This window comes from Larus michahellis, chromosome 1 (genome assembly GCF_964199755.1).
Source record: "Larus michahellis chromosome 1, bLarMic1.1, whole genome shotgun sequence".
Classification (NCBI taxonomy): Eukaryota; Metazoa; Chordata; class Aves; order Charadriiformes; family Laridae; genus Larus; species Larus michahellis.
Window position 1 is genome coordinate 67,369,767 of NC_133896.1, and position 19,438 is coordinate 67,389,204.

At 40.5% G+C, this 19,438-nt stretch overlaps 1 protein-coding gene across 1 annotated transcript; it reads right to left on the minus strand.

Moving 5' to 3' along the window:
• Positions 1 to 265: 265 nt before the first annotated feature.
• On the minus strand, positions 266 to 19,419 carry RAD52 (RAD52 homolog, DNA repair protein). The gene is made up of 12 exons (XM_074584014.1): positions 19,288 to 19,419; positions 12,220 to 12,307; positions 10,651 to 10,752; positions 9,948 to 10,041; positions 8,154 to 8,221; positions 7,780 to 7,898; positions 7,615 to 7,690; positions 4,476 to 4,672; positions 4,132 to 4,283; positions 3,411 to 3,491; positions 2,635 to 2,877; positions 266 to 2,368 (listed from the first exon to the last, which is right to left on the minus strand). Exons 2-12 carry the CDS (start codon positions 12,304 to 12,306, stop codon positions 2,310 to 2,312), a joined length of 1,278 nt encoding a protein of 425 aa, XP_074440115.1. The 5' UTR covers position 12,307; positions 19,288 to 19,419; the 3' UTR covers positions 266 to 2,309.
• Positions 19,420 to 19,438: the final 19 nt, after the last annotated feature.

Below are 19,438 nucleotides of genomic sequence, written 5' to 3' on the forward strand. Positions count from 1 at the left end.
ATGAGAGGAGGGGCCTATGGGACTGGGAGAAGGTGCGCGGGGTAACGTGAGCCATGCGATTGCTTTTATGGCCAAGACTGTCAAGAAGTGACCGAACAGAGAAACGTGCTCCGTTGTGACAGTCAAGAACTTGTTGGTGTCTCTCCCTGTTTGGAGCAGGGGTGGAGGCGGCTGAGCGGGGGCTCTGTGCTGCCCTTCGGCAGTGAAGCCCAAGCAGGGTGTGCTGCAAGGCCTGGGGCAGGCCCTGTCCTGGACAGGGAAAAGTCCTACTCCTCTTTTCCTGTTGGGTCCCTCGCCCTCCTCTCTGGGGTGGAAGGGAGCCAGGGCTGCGCTGGGGAGAGGAGAAACTCTTGAGTGTAGACGTACAATAGGAATTCCATCCCCAGATTTGCCACAGTACTAGTAAAGAGCGGAACTACTTTACCGGGGTCATTCTCAAACAGACTCGCAGGAATTATTTGGTATTTCTAAACACTTAATTGCTGCTGCATTTCTTTCCATTTTAAGAACAGCTTCTGTTATGAGTCACGCTGCTCAAGGCCTTAAAGGAGAAAAAAAACCCACCAAACCCACAATGTCCAAGTGTAAGTTTTACTGCCCTTTTCCAAGGGACCAATCCTGAGAGGCCGATTGCTGTGATTTCTCTTAGAACTGTTAGAACTTACTCTTGCACTGTTTCTTGACAAAAGTCAAGAAAGCTGACGCAGTTGTGTTTATACGAGACACTTACTTAATTTTTTTTGTTGTAACACTCTGGAGCAGCTCTGGATCCAGTAATTCTGAATGTCTGTGCATTCCCTTTCTAACAGGTATCTGATTTCAACAGTGAGCGCATGACTCAAACATGTGGTATGTATTTCTTCCCTGAGCTGTTCCGAAGGCAGCACCGAATTGGAGAGAAACTAGTACAGTGAAATGTGAAACTATTTGCTAGATGTAATATATTACAGTTAATTATAATTTGTCCTGTCGCTCTGTACTGAAGTCAGGCCTTGTTCTTTGTCCTGCTGAGGAGGTAAGTGGATAGTAGAGGATCTTAAAGGAAAAAGGATGGATTAAATGGTGAAGGTAAAGGAGTAAATGCTGAATACTTCAAACGTATTGACATTAGACTGCTTCAAGAGACTTGGTCAGATAGAGCAGTGATGGCAAAGCGCAGGAACAGGCTCCTGTTTCAAGTCTGACATTGATTTCAGGGTTGCACTAATCAAAGAGCTTGTGTAAATTTTCCTGGGCGAGCTCCAACTCTGAAGTCATCTGGTATCATCCTTGTCTCCAGCACTGCATTTCTCAAAAATACTACAATTTCTACAATACAACAAAAAACCCCTTTCACTCCAGGTTGAAGTAGTGCTTAAAAAATTCTTCCTTTGACCCTACTAGACGGAACAGCTGTTGCTTTATTCTAACCTTTAAAACCTGCTTGAAGTTTTCTGTTGCCCAGCCAAAGCAAACGCAAGGCTGTGCAGACACGGTGGTGGTCTCTTGGGCTTCCTACTTGTAACCAGCCAGAATGTGTTCCCTTCTTTGAGCTTGTTAAACAGGAATTGAGTTGTCATCGTTTGAAAAAGGTATAGAGGCATGGACAGCTACAAGTGTGGCTTGTTTTTCAAATTTCATGTTTATTTTTATATTGAAAAGGGTTGAAAGCTTATTTAAAAAAAAGTGGAAGTCCCAGCGCGCTCCTGCCCCTGTGCTGCCCGGGTGCGCGGGCACAGCTGGACTGCCTGGATGTGTTGGTGCTGCTGCCGCCACACCACACGGGGATCCTGCACAGCTGAGGAACATGCTGAGGAGGAGCAATGGGCTCTGACCCTGTTTGTGCAGCCGCAGGGCGAAGGGCTGCTGCACACTGGAGGGCAGACGCTGCCACAGCTTCACACCCTCAGCTTGTAGGCTTCGGCATCTGACCAGAACCCACCCTCTCCCCATTTTACTGAAAACATCTATTCTTTATGCTGAAACGCAACGCTAATGGAGAAAGAAGCTATGGATTGCATCTCATTTTAAAGATTAATTCTGTTACCATTTCAGGCAAATTCCGTGTAACGTTAGCTTGTAATACAGCCACAAGTGTAGTGCTGCAGAAGCACAAATGCTTGCTTGTTTATAGACGCAGGCATCTGAAACATGTAATAACCTAAAAGTACATAAAGTTCTCGCTGGCTGTATTAAACTCTTCTGTGTTGCTTCACCATAATATACAGGAAAATCCATTAATGCATTACAGACTTCCTTACGTAATCTGACCAGCCAACTGCAGTCTTCTGAGGTAATGCAGTACGGAGGTGGGGATACCATCAGGTGTCTTACGTAGGTTCAAGTCTCCTTTTCTTCAAGCTTTGACTTCTCCTGTGGGGGCTGCACTCTGCCGAACAGGGAGATAGCAAGAAATGGAAGATTCTTAAAGCTTTGTTTCTGCCTTTAAAAGTACTCTTCAATTCTAGCTCTTCCTTGATACGACAGCTGGATGGAAAAAACAGATGGTTCACCTAGCCCACTACTACAGCATCTGCAGTCAAATCCAAGAAAGAAGGATGTTTCTCCCACTCCAATTTACTAATCTAACAGCGCTGCTTTCAAAGCCGAGAGCCATTGTTAAGACAGAACTGTTACTTTTTTGGTAGCACGTACCTGGGGTGTGCTGGTTGGCACAGCTCTGGTGGCTCACGGTTGCAGCAGATGGCTGCAACTGTGCAGGTCTAGCGGGGGCTTTGTGGCAATTCATTCTGTGAGGTGTCCTGTTACGAGTAGTCATTTGGTGACGTCCACGGGGTGTTTCGGATGTCTGGTGTCCAGCTGGTGGGTCTGCCATTTTGTGACCCGTTATCTTAAGATCGATGGTCTCCAAGGAAATGTCCCAAAGTTCAGGATCATCTAGAATGAATGAAAAAGTGACCCAACCAAAGATGACAGTATTGTACTACAGGAACGACGGTAATTCCAGGGACAGCCCACCCTCTTCCTACAAGTGGTGGCCACTATAAAAAGTTAAACTGTAAAAGCATCTCTTGCGTCAGCGCACAGCAGGGAAATGGTACTGCCCCTTGTGCTCTGGACTGGAGCAACGTCCAGGCATCGGGGTGTAAATGTGACCCAAATAGCCATGGTTACGTTAAGAAAAGCCACCCCCCTCCCAAAACGTTCTGTTTGTGTGCAGTATCACTTCAGGGAAAGGGTTTACTGAATAGGTATAACAACTCCATTGGAAAGTGTTAAGTGTGAAGCCTCTCATAGAGATGGGCGTCGTTTCCCTGCCACTCAAGCAAAGTTTGTATTGTTAAGATCAGACTCATACTCACACTTCTACTATTCCAACCCCTTCAAAAACTTTATGTTTACACTGTACTCTGAAGGTGATTTAAATGCTAATGATTTAACACTCTGTTATGTGACACTTTCTGGCTGACCTGCAAAGAACTCCTCTTCTATTGCTAGTTGCTGCTGTACTGCTGCTGGAGTGCTGTGCTTCACAGGAGGATCGGATGTTGCTGGATGGAGGAAACACAAGACGAGATTAATATTAGAAATACAGAACCACCCTTTTGCTCCTTCTTAACAGAGCACGAGTCTGAAAAGCAGCTGCCACCAGGTACCCTCTTTTGTCCTAGCACTGGTTATGTTTTGGTAGCAGCATGTGGAAAGGGAAGATTCTATACCTGATGATGGCTGGTAAGAACAACCGCTCTTCTTTAAAGGGGTTTTTAGCCTGTTTATCCCATCCCCAAGCTCCTGCTGACCACGCAGCTGTCCAGACTTCCCCAGGAATAAAGAGCAACGTATGAGTAGCTAATGCAATGTCGATTTGCCTGCAACCACCTCAGAGAAGTGCCGTGGTCTCAGCTTGGGTGCAGCATGTCAACGGTACTGACGACAGCCGCTGTGCTGCACGAAGCTTTAGGGTGGGTGGAAAGTTGCAGTTTTAATGACGCAGTTTTTGAGCTGACACTCCTGCCACTTTTAAGAACATGGTGGAGAAGAAGTATGATAATCCTCCTTCCTCTGATCTCAAAGGTGCGTTGACAGTAGAGTACAAAAGCAGATAAAACTGGTCGGGCTCCTGTATTGAAGGTAAGCCATGCCTGCCAGTAGCTATCGTTAAAACTGTCAATTTTTAATGCCAAGACTTACCTTGTTTGCTGCTAGGAGTAACTCCTGGAATCTGATGCTTTTTCTCCATCTGTTCCCAGAACTGTTGCTGTAGCTGCTTTTGCCGCAATTTCCGCTGGTAAGTGGCATCACATTCAATAGCCGCGGCGTCTGTGCTTCTGCCCCTCTCCCAACTAAGCACAGTTAAGCAGGATTTCAGCAATTATGTTTTTTGAAGAAAAAAAAATGCATAAAGAAAGAATAGCAAGGAAAATCCACTAAACTAGCATTGTGTAGTATCTTCTGAATTGGGCTGACCTTGTGTTTTAGAAGGTACAGTAACTTCTAATATAGCTTATAAAATAAATTTATAGCAGCAGTCTCACCTGGAACCATTTGGCTGTTTCTGATTCACCGTCACTACAGCAGCCTCTGTCTGACCAGGGTTACAAGTAGATGCCACCTCACAATATTGTCTCCCTCCAGCGCTCTGCCTTTCCAAACAGCTATTGTATCTTGCTTTCTCTATTTCAGGCTCATAGTCCTCTCTTTTAGTTTTGACCAAATCTAACTCAGGGGGTATCTAGTAAAGCAAAAAAAAAAAAAAAACATATTCAGAAATTTCCTTCATCAAGTTAATGAAATATGCATAGGCTTTTTCTATACAGTACTGCTGGACAGTCTAGTTAGTTTGCTCTAGGTGGAATAGTAAGTTAGAAAACCGAAATACACTTTCAGTACAAAGTCATTCGGTTAGTTAATCATTGAATTCAAGCGACTTTGTGTTAGTTTAAGAGTTCAGTGCTTCAGGGCAGACAGCCTGCGTCTCCCCATACTGTGCTCTCTGCAAATGAGAACAGATGTGGGCGATCGATGTAGAATTCTACAGCTTCTCTGACAGTCTTGCAAGTCTGTTGCTGATCCTGTCTTCATGCTTGTATTAAAGGGCATGGCAAACCTTTACTCAGCTCTGCAATCCATGTGGTCACCGAGGAAGCTACACCACTCTCTCTTTATTAAAGACAGGATGGTTTGGCTCTGTGATTTTACAAATTTGTGGCAAAGCCACTAATCAACAATGACCCTGGCAAAGCAGAGATCTGCACCATCTTTACCTGGCGAGGTGTCACTTTGGATCTGCTCCCGCAGCTTAAGTTAGCTAGATAGAACCACCTTACAGCTCTAGGCTGGCTAGCAGAGTCTGGTAAATCCTAGTATGATGAAGGCATCTTTACTATGAAACTCGACAGATCAGCAGTTGTAAACGGCTTTTTCCTCAATCAGCAAGGTAAGTTACCGCCTAGAAGCCTACTGCCACCAACTGGTACACATCAGGAGCTAATGAGATTAATGTTGGTTACTGAGGTGCAAACTCAGTAACAGCCAAGACAACTTTAATACTACGAAGACTGCTGTGTTACATCACAGCATATTTATAAATTGCGATAGCTCTGAAAGAACGGTGTTAAAGTATGGTTGTCACTGATGAAGGTGTGCTTCACAATTTCCTGTCTCTGAACCAAAGACCTCCACAAGAGGCATTTCTTCATGGTGTTGGTTACCTCAGAAGGTTCACTGTCTGACCTCGTGCTTCACAGAGTAAAAGTAACTGCAGCTCTTCCCTTGCAAACTGAAAGCTAAGGAGGCAAGGAGTCTGAAAAGCAAAGCAAGATGTAATGTGGCTCCTTACTGCTCAGTAAGGATAAGAACCATGTTATGGCAAGGAAAGTAAGTGTTAAAGTACACAGCAGTTGTACATGCTAATTCTTCATACATTTAAGCCCCACAGTTTGCTAGTAATAGCATATCAGGCATTTAGATAAATTGGAGCGTAGATCTTCCTAATATTATTCCTCATCCAGACAAGTCCACTGCATCCTTCTCTCATAATTCAGTTGCAAAATTTAGGTACCAACACATTTTTCAAGTCAAGCAGAGGACATCTGCAGGGTCATTTGTGTACTCATGTAGCAAAACAAAATAGCGTTACCTGTTTTGCTGTTCTGTGGTAAAACTTTTGAAGTGACTGGCAACAGCTAAAACTTCTTGTGGGTCCAGTCTGGAACAGTTTGGTTCACCCTTTCTATCATAGATGCATCTAGTATTCTGCGGTGTTGTTTTGGGAAGGATCCTATTTGGTTAACTGAAAGTTGAAACCATCTTTAGAAACTACCTTTGCTCGAGACCTCAGTACAAAACCACTGTTAACTATTCTAACAAGAACGATAAGGGGTGACGTACAGGCACACTGTAGATTTTGTTACAAGGACCGTGTTGAGTGTTTTCTGTCTAGCTGTGATGTGCATTAGGGCCTGATAGAATTTGAATAATAGCTAGTAAAAGGACAAAGCAACTATCAATGCATATATTGACATTGCTACTGTATGGATTTTGCTTAAAATTAAGTGCCAGTTCCAACTACAACAAGCAGCTTTCATATGTAACCCATCTGGTATTTTTTCTAGGATATCCTGGGCTATGCATATTAAAAACTTTATTAGAAGGAAGAAGTCTTTCTCATGGAAAAACTTCCTATTTTCTGCCAGAGCTCCCTAAACTCTAAAGAACACTCCTTTTTCCCGCTGCCCACTGGCTGACGTATAGGCTGTCAGCTTGGGAGACTTCAGGGTGAAATGAAATAGTCCTGATTTTGCAGAAATTCAGAGAAGCTGCACCTGCTTTAGGGTAGGTTACACAGATAATAGATATACTGTCTGCCTACTCTTCTGCCCTCCCCATAGCCTCTGGTTTTATGACCTATTGCAGCAATTAAAAATTGTATCATTGTATGCAGTTATTTCCCATCCTTTTTTTTTTTATTCTTGAAAAAGTCCAGTAATGAGAGGAATATGACAAGTAAGTTCAAGTTTTAAAATTGGTAAGAGTAAACTGGATTGTGCTACCACTGACAATGAGAACAAACTGAGTTATGTGTTCTGGTTTTTGCCTTATACTGCCTTGACAGACTCTATTCTCCCAAGGACTTCCATTTCACCAAGGAGATGAATATGTAACTTGACACCGGTATCACGGCTGATACACATTTAAAGCAGAAGTGGCTAGATGAGAGCGATGAACTGAGTTGCTGCAACTGACAAAGCTTGAACAGCCTTAAGAACTGCAGCACCTGAAGAAAATAGCACCTAGAACAAGCTGGTTTAAACAGTTTAGTGTTTCCTGGGGTAACATTTAACCTGCTCTGAAGACAGGTGTATGTATTGCTGCCACTGAACAGCGAGACTCGGGCAACACGGCCATAAATGTCACATGAGATCTTGAGTAGGATACTGTTTCTTCATCACAATTATCTTGCCTATGGAAATAGTCAAAATTTAGAGTAGTTGTGGCAAAATGTCAGGGAAGAACTCTGTTCACACAAACTAGCAGGCAAAGGCTGTTAGTCTCATAGCTGGAAGCATTCAGGGATGAGATGCATTGTATTATTATTTATAATCTTTTTTAATATAGAGGACCAGGGCCAGTGGACATCTTGCAGTCCCTGCTCTACCAGCCCACGTACCGCACCTGACGTGGAAGCTTGTTCACGGCTCGTAGGTAGTCTTTGTCTAGGATGCAGTTCCCAAGAGCATTCCCAAAGCACCTGAGAAACAAGAGAGCTCACTGTGACTGAAAATAACACTTAATTCTCACTTAACTTCTGAAAATCTACAGGTACTGATCTTTACTTACTTGAGTGCCCTCTTCAGTCCATCTGTTACTGCCTCCTTTCTTGCCTTTTCTAGGGACAAGGCTTTAGACTTTAGGCCTTCACTGACTCCATATCCCACATCTTCATGGTATGACCCATCCTGCAGTAAAATTTTAAAAATATTAAGTGTAAGTGAATTTGTGCCCATACAGCAGTTCTTGTTAGATGCTGTGCTTTCCTAAGCCTAATTACTCGCTCTTAGCTGGTTGTTCTATAGGAAGGTTTTGGACACTGCTAGGTTCTCTGGCATAGTAAAGTCCTCAAGAACCACAGTCTGATCTATGCATGAACTTTCATTCGCAGCTTTAGGCAATTCCTCAACTATAAACAGAGCAAACAAAAAAAATCCACTTACCTTAAGCTGAACTTTCACAAATGCACAGACCCCCACATAGAACCTGCCATTGTTGAGGTCAACAAAGTCTAGGGGAGAGAAAAGTAACATCCTAAATAATACAAACGACTCCTGATCCACATTTAGATCTTATTTTGTGCTTTTAGGACATTCATAAACCTGTATCATACTTGCTGAATGTGCTCAAGATAGTGTATCGCCTTTTATAAAATGGAGCATGACTTACAAAATACTAACTGTAGTTTGAAAATGCTGATTTGCGTATATGCCCTGGGTGTGTTACATTGATACTTTCTGGTTTTTTAATGGCTAAATCTGCCAAACTCTCGCACCCTGCTACTATGTCTATAAACTTAGGCATATGGAAGAAGAAAGAGTTGTAAATGTTACTTCTCATTCAGCTATATATCCTAAATGTTCAAAGCATAACATTTTTTTTCAGCTGGAAGGAAAGATTTAAAGTATCAATTTATAAAAAACAGCAATGGAAAAGAGACTGTTTTCAATAAATGTAATTTCTTTCCAATTATATATTAGAAGTCTCCAGTTTGAGAACTTTTGCATAAGGTTTTATCCAGGACAGACTGCCTGAATAGCTTGTCAGGTTGCAATACAATTCTCAACCCAGAATCTCTAACCTACTTTATTTTACACCAAAAGCAATGCTAAATAATATACATAGGGCACTCTAGTTAGCAGTCTTGCAAGTCTGACAGAAACATGACACATGTCTGAAATCAAATGCTTTGAAGTTCAAGTACTCTGGGGTCCAAAAGTTCTTCTGTACTCATCTGTCTATTTGTTTAACTGGTTTGTAAATCTGCTGGAGGTGCAAGCCCTTTTTCTACCCAGGAATTTAAAACCAAACATAACAAAACCCTCCGTCTCTGAATTTCTACGGAATAACTTGTTATGGCATTATTTGAAAAAGACAGAAGTTTGAAGGATGTCCGTCCTTTCTTGATTGAAAAGGGGGGGGAAGTGGGTACAGAATAGATGGAAAGAAATGAAGTAACTTGCTTTATGTCTAGAATCTACCAGCCTGAGGTAAGAAAAGATTTCTGAAGGGCGGGAGGTGGGGTGGGTGGGGAGGAGGAGGTACATTTAAGCAGCTTTGTTGAGCAACTTCAACAACCAGTCTTCAGTCTAAGCGTATCAGATCTGCAAAATAGGACAATACTCCTCTGGTAGGAACTACTTCAGCTGTCAAGATTGAAGAAGCTTAAGCTTTAAGATCACCTAAATACCATTTTTTAGAAGAATTTTTCTAAAGCTTTCTACTGTAAAAAATCTCAGAACCAAGTATTGGCTAGAAGAAGGATCTGCAGAAAAAGATGGGTCCCTAAAGATTAGGGGAATGTTAAATGAGAATATTAACTTATTAGAATATAAAAATTACAGGTGAGTATGAAAGTTGGCTCAGGGCTGCTGGGTGTTAAATAGTTTAATTGTAATTACTCTTGACTGTAGTCACTGACTGTTCCCATAGAGATCAGAAAACTTGATTAGAAAAGCTCAAGAATAATCATAAACACACTTAGAATAATGACTATGACATATTCCAGTGCAAGATCTACAAAGAAAACAGAAGGTCTATTATTACTCAATTTCTCTCGTTCTTGCCAGCTGTCAAGATACCTGGAAATTCCACATGCCTCCCCCGCCTCCCCTGCAGGTTCTTTGAAGTGACCAAGTTCTAGGATAGATACCCTGGTCCTTAGCTAAGAGACTTTTCCTTCAGGGCCTCACAGTGAAACGAAAAGAAAGACTTCTTCACCCTCAAGAGATACTTACCAACATTCTGCTGAGTGACTGAATGAGCCCAGCCATTGAAGCCAAACATCTCATTGGCCAGACTGATTACCTTGTGACCCTCAATGTAACAGACCTGAAAAGAAAAGCATAAATACATATATATATATATATAAATACGTACACACACACGTGCATACATATATATACATGCTTTATTTCAAAGGGGGATTACACACACCATCTTACACTGAGGAAACCCGGCTAAATTCAAGGTTCAGATTATGTGACTAAAAGGACATTGGTGCAGCTTTAGGTTTACCCTCTTCCAGCAACTGTGATAAGGGATTAATATGACAACAAATATGACTTAATCAAGGGAAGGCAGAGATAGCGGGCACTAGAGAGGGTAAAATGCAGCCAATGTTATAGAATACTTCATATGTTCCAGTTCTGTGAAAAAATAAGAAAAATATCTAAGTGTTCCACAAGTAGGTAAATATCACCTTGACAAGGATGAAGCAGTGAAAAGTTCAGTCTTCTACATTTTAAAGCATAAAGGGAACCTGTGGCTCAGTAAAAAACAGAATTTATGCTATGCTGACTTTGCTTTCATATCTGCACATTAAACTATTAGTGCGAAATTGACTTAAAAAAAAAAAAAGAGGATTATTGTAACTTTTTTTACCCTAGTTTTCCTGGAAAAAAACTCTGAGTTGAAACATCTATGCATATTTGTTCATACCTTTTGTCCTCCTCCAGCTTGCCGACTGCTGATGTATTCTGGACCCAGTCTCTGACGAAGAGCATGCTGGATAGCTTGATATTCGCTTGCTGTGTATTGATACTTGACAAAAACAAGGTAAGATAAATCTTCTCACTCTCCCTGCTTTAGCTCCCCCTCTTCTCCTAATATCACTTCTTTATCTCCTTTTTCAATGTACAGTCCTTCCAAGAGGTGTATGATCCATTTTTAGAATCAGGATGTAACAGACAAGGAAAGACCTCGAGGTGTGTGTGTGCATTACATTTGTGCATTGTATTTTTTTTTCTCTTACTCTTGAAGTATATGCATACAAACATTAACTATTGAGCTGTAGCAACTCCTTTTGCTTTCTCATAAACGTCACTTACATTAGAACTGAAATGAGCCATTTCCTATTGAAATCTTAATGCAGTCATAATCCTAGTCAAGGTTGCCAAGAAAACACACATGAGCTTATATTTTACCTCTCAAAAATAAAACATAATATCTCCGTGACCAAAAAGAAAAGTGTATTTAAAAGCTCTGACAAAACCAAAGTTTAAACTTATTCTACCACCATATGCCATCAGGCAGGAAGAGCAGCAGCTCAGAAAAGCAATCAAAATAGGAGTTTCTTGAAGATTGTTGAGCAAATTCCCCTCATGCAGGAAACTTTGGATAACTCCAGCATCACTGCTATCATTGGATAACACCAGTATTGCTGGAAGCCTAAAGTGTTGTAACTTTTGCTCCTTGTCTTAACATAAATACAATTTATAATCTGAAAAGGTTAGAGAAGCCTAAATGCATACGTAAGGATTCAAGCACTAAAAAGCTTGTATTGCTATGCTCTGATGTGGGACAGAACAGATTTTACCACCTAAACTACAAATATCGGGTATGCATGTATTGGCCATGCTATCATTCAGCAGAACACAGAATTCAATACAGTGTGCACCATATAAGTTCCAAAGCTTGCAAAACCTCTCTAATTGGTATTTGCTTCTATTTAAACTTAAAGGAATAACGTTGCCTTTTTCTGACACTAAAATGCAAGCCTGTAACCAAAAGGCATAAGGAAAAAGGGGAGAGTGCGCATGTCTATGCCATATTCAGGAGCTATGTATAAATGCCTATCATGGAGAAGAGAATTTGACACCAAAAGGTCTGTTCAATCCAGATACGGTTTTCTCTTTCCCAAATTATTTTAAACTTTTTAAAAATTATTTTTAATAGATGAAAGTAGTTGGCTTTTCTGAACCAGTACTGAGAATGTGTCTAAGCATGATCCAGGCCATCTGGAAACAAGAGAGAATAAAGTGATCCATTTTTAAGGAAGAAAATTCATACACCTTTCGTGAAGAATCTAGAGCAATTTATTGTAACTTGAAGCACGCCAAGACTATTGTGGAAGAAAATGTAATGTATAATTAGGTATAGCATAGCTAGGGTAATGGATGTGACTCCAGCCTTGCTGTATCCAACTTTAAAATGAGTAAATATGCAGAACAGATTTCCAGAAGCGGAAGCACAAAACTTCTATTTCCCTCTCAGGCAAAAGGAACTGACCTGCCCGAAGCAAGCAACTGAATTGCTAGTGCTGGAACTACCGCTGCTGATGTGGCTTTCGCTGTCTTTTCCTTGGCTTTCAGGCATCCTAAAGATAAAATACAAACACTGAAGATAACAGAACTAATAGTCTATACGAAGACAAGCCAAAAAGCTGTTGAATTCTGCTGCCCATATTCTGTAATAGATGTGTTGGACATTACAGTAATATTATGCTTCTTACTCTATGGAACTGCTGCAGCCCCAACTGGAAATTTGTTTTCTGATGTTGTTTCAGAACCGTCAAAACTTTTGTTAAATACATAGTACTAGGTAGGCAGAAATGGCTAGTTTCATCCTAGACGCAGAGCCACTGTTCCGGTCTTTCATCCATAAAACCAACAAGGGTGAGCCTGAATTAAATTAAATCATCTTATTTAAAGAATAAATAAATTATCCCTGCTGGTAAAAAAACCAACCAAACAAAAAACCAAAAAAACCAAAGTAATAATTTAACAGCATCTGGATCCTGCATAAAATCAGAGACTAGAACAAAAAATTAACAATGTTTTGAGTCTTTATTCTAAATATCAAACTGGTAACAAATGGTATCTCTTTTTTTTTTTCCTTTTAGATAAATATGAATGCATTGTACCATTCTAGGTAAAGAAAAACAAAATAATTCCCCCTTTCAGATTCTTCAGCACTGTCTTCCTAGATCACTTTCAATATCCATTAATGTTTCGACTCTGATAAAAAGCAGAGGCAACTTTTTAAAAGTTTACTTGGCTATACCCTGACTTGTCAGTCGTTATTTTAGAATATTGTTTTGGCTGTAATCATACTGTCTTGTGTTATGATGCTATCATATAAACTACGCAGAGTTGAAAACCATACAGAACCTGTAAGAATTTTAAGAAGTTGTACCAATAATTCAGTAGATGGCACCCTTTTCCAAGCCAGTATCCAACAACTAGCCAGTACAGTATTGCATTACCACTCCACTCTGCAGCCGGAGAAGTGGTCTTGCCGAGAACTTATACAACAGGCATGCAAAAGATCTGAGCAGCACTTCTATATAAGCTCATAGAGGCAATCTTTTATTGTATTTGCACAAATTCTGAAACAACTGGTAGTCTATCACTAAGACTTTTGTATGCAATACAAATATAAGACAAGTCAATCTACATACAAGGCAACTGGACATGTCAAAACAGTTTGAGAAAGTCTAAAATCCTCAGTAGACAGTGTAATTTGACAGTCAATCAGAACATGGCTAGTATTGCTTTTCTACTGTACTCTAGGTTCAGCACTTGTTTTAAAACAAATTGTCTTTCTACTGAGAACTTGACAAACAATTTTCAGAAAAAGGATACTAGTTGTTTCATTGGCAAGTGTGAGCACTGGTAATTACGCTAGGTGTAGACAAAATTTTCCTTAATTTTGGTCGGCTATGATTATTCATTTCTGGTCCAAAAGTGGTATAATTACACAGCGCTTATACATTTGAATGTGTTTCAATCAAAAGTTTGCTGCAATTTGTTGTAAATACATTTGGTTTTGGAAGAGAACATATAGAAATTAATATTACCAGGAGATACACTTGTGATTTAAGCAGGCTACTGCTCCTGTTAAGCAAAGAGTTCATTGCATCCCGAGGGAGACAATTAGAGAGGAAAAATAGTATCTGTGGTGAGTGGCAAAGGGAATCAAAGTTTGAACAATACTACTCTGTCCCCCCACCCCCTCCAAGCAGCCTAAATCAGATTTTAATTATTATAAAGCCCCTTTTAAAAAACCAATGCACAAAATGTGTGTATTTGCCTACACAGCCCTATTACCAGTTTGCCACAAATGTTTACGCACAATAGGTGGATGGCATTTTGAAGCTAAATTGCTTTAACTGAAACCAGTGTTAAGTACTCTAAGTTTTTATATGGTGTGCACCATTGTATCTCTTTGGAGAATTGAAACTGACACCTTTAATGAAGCTCTGAATAAGATGTGGGAACCGATTCTGAATAAGAACAAGGAAGTACAGAATTCTGCTGAAAACAGCTTCACATCATACGGTTGTAATCCAACAGATCAGACGCTGATAGAGAATACTAGCAATATACTTCTTTGCAATAAACAGTTTAAAAACATGTCAGTGGTTTGTATTAAAATTATGTATTACTCTACAGCTTGTGTGAAGGAGGCAGATGATGCCCGTTTAGTTTCAGGCTTTGCCTGTAGGAACAGCTTACTTCAGCTGTGAGCCTTGTTTAAACCAAACATTCTATTAAAGCAATGTGGTGGGTTTTGTTTGGGTTTTTTTTTTAATCAGTGAAGTGCTGCACAGCAAAGCCCTATGTCTCAAAGCAATTGCAGAGCATTTCAAAGTGTCAGAACTTCAATTTCAAAATTATTAGAGTAGGAGTTCGGAAGACAGAAAAGTTAATTCTGCAAATGGAGTTATAAATCTACCTCAATATCAGAGCCAGGAGCTAGGAGAGGCAAGAAGCTTCCATTCCTCAGTAGAATACTGTTTCCTCACCCTCATCTCCCCACAACGTTGTAACTCACATGAAACATTAATACTGAGGTAGATAATAAACTATTGACTAGAGTACAAAAGAGCCTCAAACACCCTCCAGGGCCAGGACAGTGCTAGGAGACTACCTGACTCATAAACCGGTGTTAAAAAAAGCTGTATTTTCAAAACATCTTGAAATACTAAAAATTAAAGTTAAAATACACTTGCTCGGTATGCAGGATGATAAAAGCAGTTTATCAGTTTAAAGACAGATAGGAATTATAATTTATTGCCTCTGTGATTATGACCATTATTTATTATTTACAGAGAATTCATTTCAGTTTATCTGTTAATATTCTCAGAAAGTTTTATTATCACTGAGAAAAAACACACACAAGACTACAGGTGTTGCACTGTGCTCCAAAACATTACCATGAGAGACTAGAACAGGTAAAGAATCTTAACAGCTTTTACTACTACCATATTTTGATCTTGGTTTTTTGTAAAAAAAAAATAAAATATAAAATCAATAACACAAAAGCTTAAAATTTGAACATATTGGGTACACAATCAGAAAAATGGCTGTTCTGGGAAACTGGATATGAAAAACTAATTTTCAACAGCACTCTAGAAGTAGGTATTTATTTGTATGGTGGTAGTGAACTGAGCAGCTGCTGAGAAAAATCTCGGTGTGTACACAAATTCCCATGTAGGAAATAAACAAATCTTGTGGAACAGATAATCCTGAATTTAATCTGTTCAAGTACAACTACTGTAGGTTACAGCAGCAACACCTTTACCTTCCATGACAGTATGCGGATACCTTCTAATTTTCTACATTAACACATCCTCACACACCTTTCTACCTTACTGTCTGTTACCCCAAAAAGAGATTTCGGTCCTAAATCACCTCTTTTCCTATCAGTTCCCCTCTGTCTTGACAAGCTAGGTTTTTGAACCATGGACTGTGCCTTAATGTTGTGCTAGGGGTGTCAGTTCCCAGTTCTCTTCACGTGTAAGGCGGTTTTGCATCACTTATAAATAGTTTGCATACCATGAATTGTGCAAGCACCACAACTTGAGAAACGCTCAGCTAGAACATGGCTGTTGCAATAAATTAATTGTAGCATCACACAATCTCAGATATGACTTTAACACAGACTGTGAACTTTTAGAGGGCTTTTCCTTCAACCTCATCCTTCTCTATATGGTAAATTTCCTTCACAGTGAAGCTTTGGTTTGCTGAGTAAAAATCTTTAACGTTCTTTCAATAAATGCAATTCCACTGAGCCCACCAAGAGCAAACAGCTATGCAGGTAACAATGAGTGATTTAACAAGCATTAAATATAATGCCACATGTTTAACCTAAGGTTCACATTGCTCTAAGAAAACATCCAAAAAAACTTTAAAAGTTTCATATTTCTGTGGAGTATCCTCTCCTCTGGGAACTCCAAACTATTTTATAAATTGATTAACCTGTTATGCAAAGGCTGCTTTACCTAACACTGAGCTCAGGTGTATATCTTTTAAGTATAATGGGGCAGATGTTTCCAATCAAGACAGGCCTCTACCACAGTTTAAAAAGAGTGGAAAATAGATTATGACATTGCTGTGGAAAAACTGTATACAACATAACTCTTCAATTTTGACTTCTGATAATATCTCTAGGCAAGCTGCCTCGATGATGTGAGAAAAGTGAGGTAATGTTCTGTTAACTTCAACAGAAGAAAAAGATATTCAGTGTTTTATAGGTTAAACAATAACATGCACGGTGAGGTCATGAGACTGGATGTCTATTGTAGACTAAAAGTGGCCTCTGATGCTTGCCAATACCATATCGATGCATCGTATTGGTATTGATTCAGGCCACATTCTGTAGCAAGAGAATAAAAAAGAATAATATAGAAAGTTTGAGCTACCTGCAGAAATTTAAATATATTTGCTTTCATTGTATATGAACACTACTATACCAATCTCTCGGCAGTTACAGCACGTCAGACTTGACATACCTTCAAACAGTCCCACTTATTTCAGTGGAATCTATATATGTGGCTCCAAAAGCATAATTTAACCCTTAAAAACTTATCAGGCAGTACTATGTTTGCTTTTGGTATGTCCAGGATGATGATACCCTCCCTGCACTAAACAGAAAACACTAATTCTGGTTACACTTTTTACTAATTAACATTTTCATGAACACGGTGTAAAGCTCTTTCTTCCTTATCTTTATACAAGCTTAGCAGAATAACACGGTGCATTTGTGAGGGAGTGTTTCTATTTAAGAATGTTTGAATACGTCCAACATCTGAAATGAAGCCTGTCTGGTCAATTCCTGTGTTTTTGGAACACAGGGTCAGAAATGCATCTCCTTATTCATTATGCTGAGTTTTCTGTCATAACAGCCTTTATACAGTTGTCATGAATTCATCGAACACCAATTTATCTATTGAAAGTTGTTTTAGGACCCTGTTTCCCCAGCAATTACAAATTTAATTCCAGTACAAATTGATTAGTTTAACACCCGTCTTGCTGTGTTTTAGACTGCATAATTTTCAAATTTTGCTGGTTACTTCTCTGAACGTGTTCCTTAATAGCAGTGTTACTTGTAAATTACTTCTCTCCTACACAATTTTGTTCACTGTTTTAAAATTCAGGACCTATTGTCACTTTTGCCTCACAAAAGGGTCCACACAAATTCATCAATTAAAAATGCATCAACAGCACCTTATGAAATTGATCGTTCCAAACAGTGCTAAATTTGAAATATATTTGCTTTCTAAGAATAGAAACCCTACTTTATTTCTTGCATTACTTAATTTCTTTGCATTAATACACAATTCTGTATAGAAAATGTTTCATTACAGGGATTAACCAGTACTCCTTCACAAATAATCTTTCACTGATGTTCTAAAAAAATAAAATATCCCTGTAATGACAAACGATGAGCTAGGTTTGTAGTAAGAGGTTAAGAGGTGCTCTGTTTTATTGCACCAAGGGGTAGAAGGGAAGGAAAAGAGTGGAACAGTAACACCTCACAGTTACAAAACCAAAAAGTGAACAATCCACTCCCAAACAACTACTTTCACATTTACAAAGATGGAGTAAAAGAAAAGAGCTTGTTCTGGAGACCAGACCTGTCAGAAATATTACTCAAATATCATAAATTATTTATGTTGGTACTTCTTTCTAAAAGCCTGTCAGATTGATTTATAACCACATCATTTATGTATAAGCCACTTTAGTCATTGCAAGGAAAAGAGAGCAGGCTTTTTAACTCAAGAGTAATGGTTTGGGACTTAAATGGAAAAGCAGCCTGTCCAATTGTAATTGTAGGAAACCTGTAGTTTTGCCAAATACAATTACTAGACAAGAAATTAATCCAGGCTGGAATTTAAAACATCTGAACTTTGTAAGAGCTGTGGGAGATCTGTCAAACTGCAGATCATAAAAAACATTGTGATTACAGGCACAGATGACATTTCTGGCAGCAAGACCATACTAAGCTGACACACTAATTAAATTACCATGAAAAACCTAAGGCTCTCTAGCTCTAGGTTTTTCTGTTTTGCTCCAGGTTGACACTACTTATTTTGAAATGGAAAATCATTCACATTTGAAATTGACAGAATACTTCTTAGACAGCAATGTAAAGTATTCTTTTTTTGGGGGGGGTACTTTAGGCTTGACAGAAGGTCTTGTATATTACAGCACATACTCACCTGCTTTATGCTATTCTTTGGGAATTAGTTTAAAATGGATTCAGTACTTTACAGTTGAAAAGGAAGTTCTATGTCAGCTATCATGATTGTGAGAGGTCTGAATTACTGTATTTACTGCAACAAGATATTAATTTAATGGTGATAATTTGTATGTCAATGCTATGTTATTCCTCGTGTAGTCTTACAGATCTATGTAATTTACTGTAGCCTCTCATTTTAGTGTCCCCTGGGAATAACAGCTAGGGAACTCAGTGTTGGTTTTGTTTATTTACACACACAAAAAAAAATTAAGTAGGGAGATTCCTGAGCGCCGTTTGCTCTTCGTCTAAGAAGAGGCATTTATCTTCTAATGAAAAAGCTTTTATCAGGGACACCGCAGTTTGCCCAAGGTAAGCGTGCCTGGCAGCAGCGGGGCTGGCCGTACCAGCTTTGGCACTGCCTCTGCGGGAATCCCACAGGTTAGACAGGGGTTTTTTTTTCTGTTTACCCGAGGAGAGCCGCGCTGCCTCCCGCTGCCCCAACCCAAATGCCAGCTCGCCGCGGCCAGGGGGCACAGGAGCCTCATCGGGGGCCGGCACGGCCGGAGCCCCGCCAGGGAGGAGGCGGGCAGGACCCAGGGCGATGAGTGACGCCCCACGGTGAAGCGCCTCAGGAGGCGCTTCCCCTCTCCGCCCCCCCAACCTCCTCCCCAGGCCGGTACCGTTGCCAACGGCTTCCCCCCGGCGCGCGGGCCCCTGAGGGAGCGCGCGCCCTTGGTCGGTCGGGAAGGGCCGGCTCCAGCGCCGCCGCCGCCAGGGGAGAGGAAAGACGAGCAGCGCTGCCCGCCCGGGCAGTGGGGTGCCCCGCAGTACCTGGGCGAAGGTGGGGGGGAAGGAGGCCCGCCTGCGTTCCTCCAGCAGCAGTTCGCAATTCCCGCCCAGCGAGGAGAAGGAAGGAGGGAGGGGGGCGGGCGGAGCGGCCGCTACGGCAAAGCAGAAGAGTCAAACTTCCTACGGGCGCGCT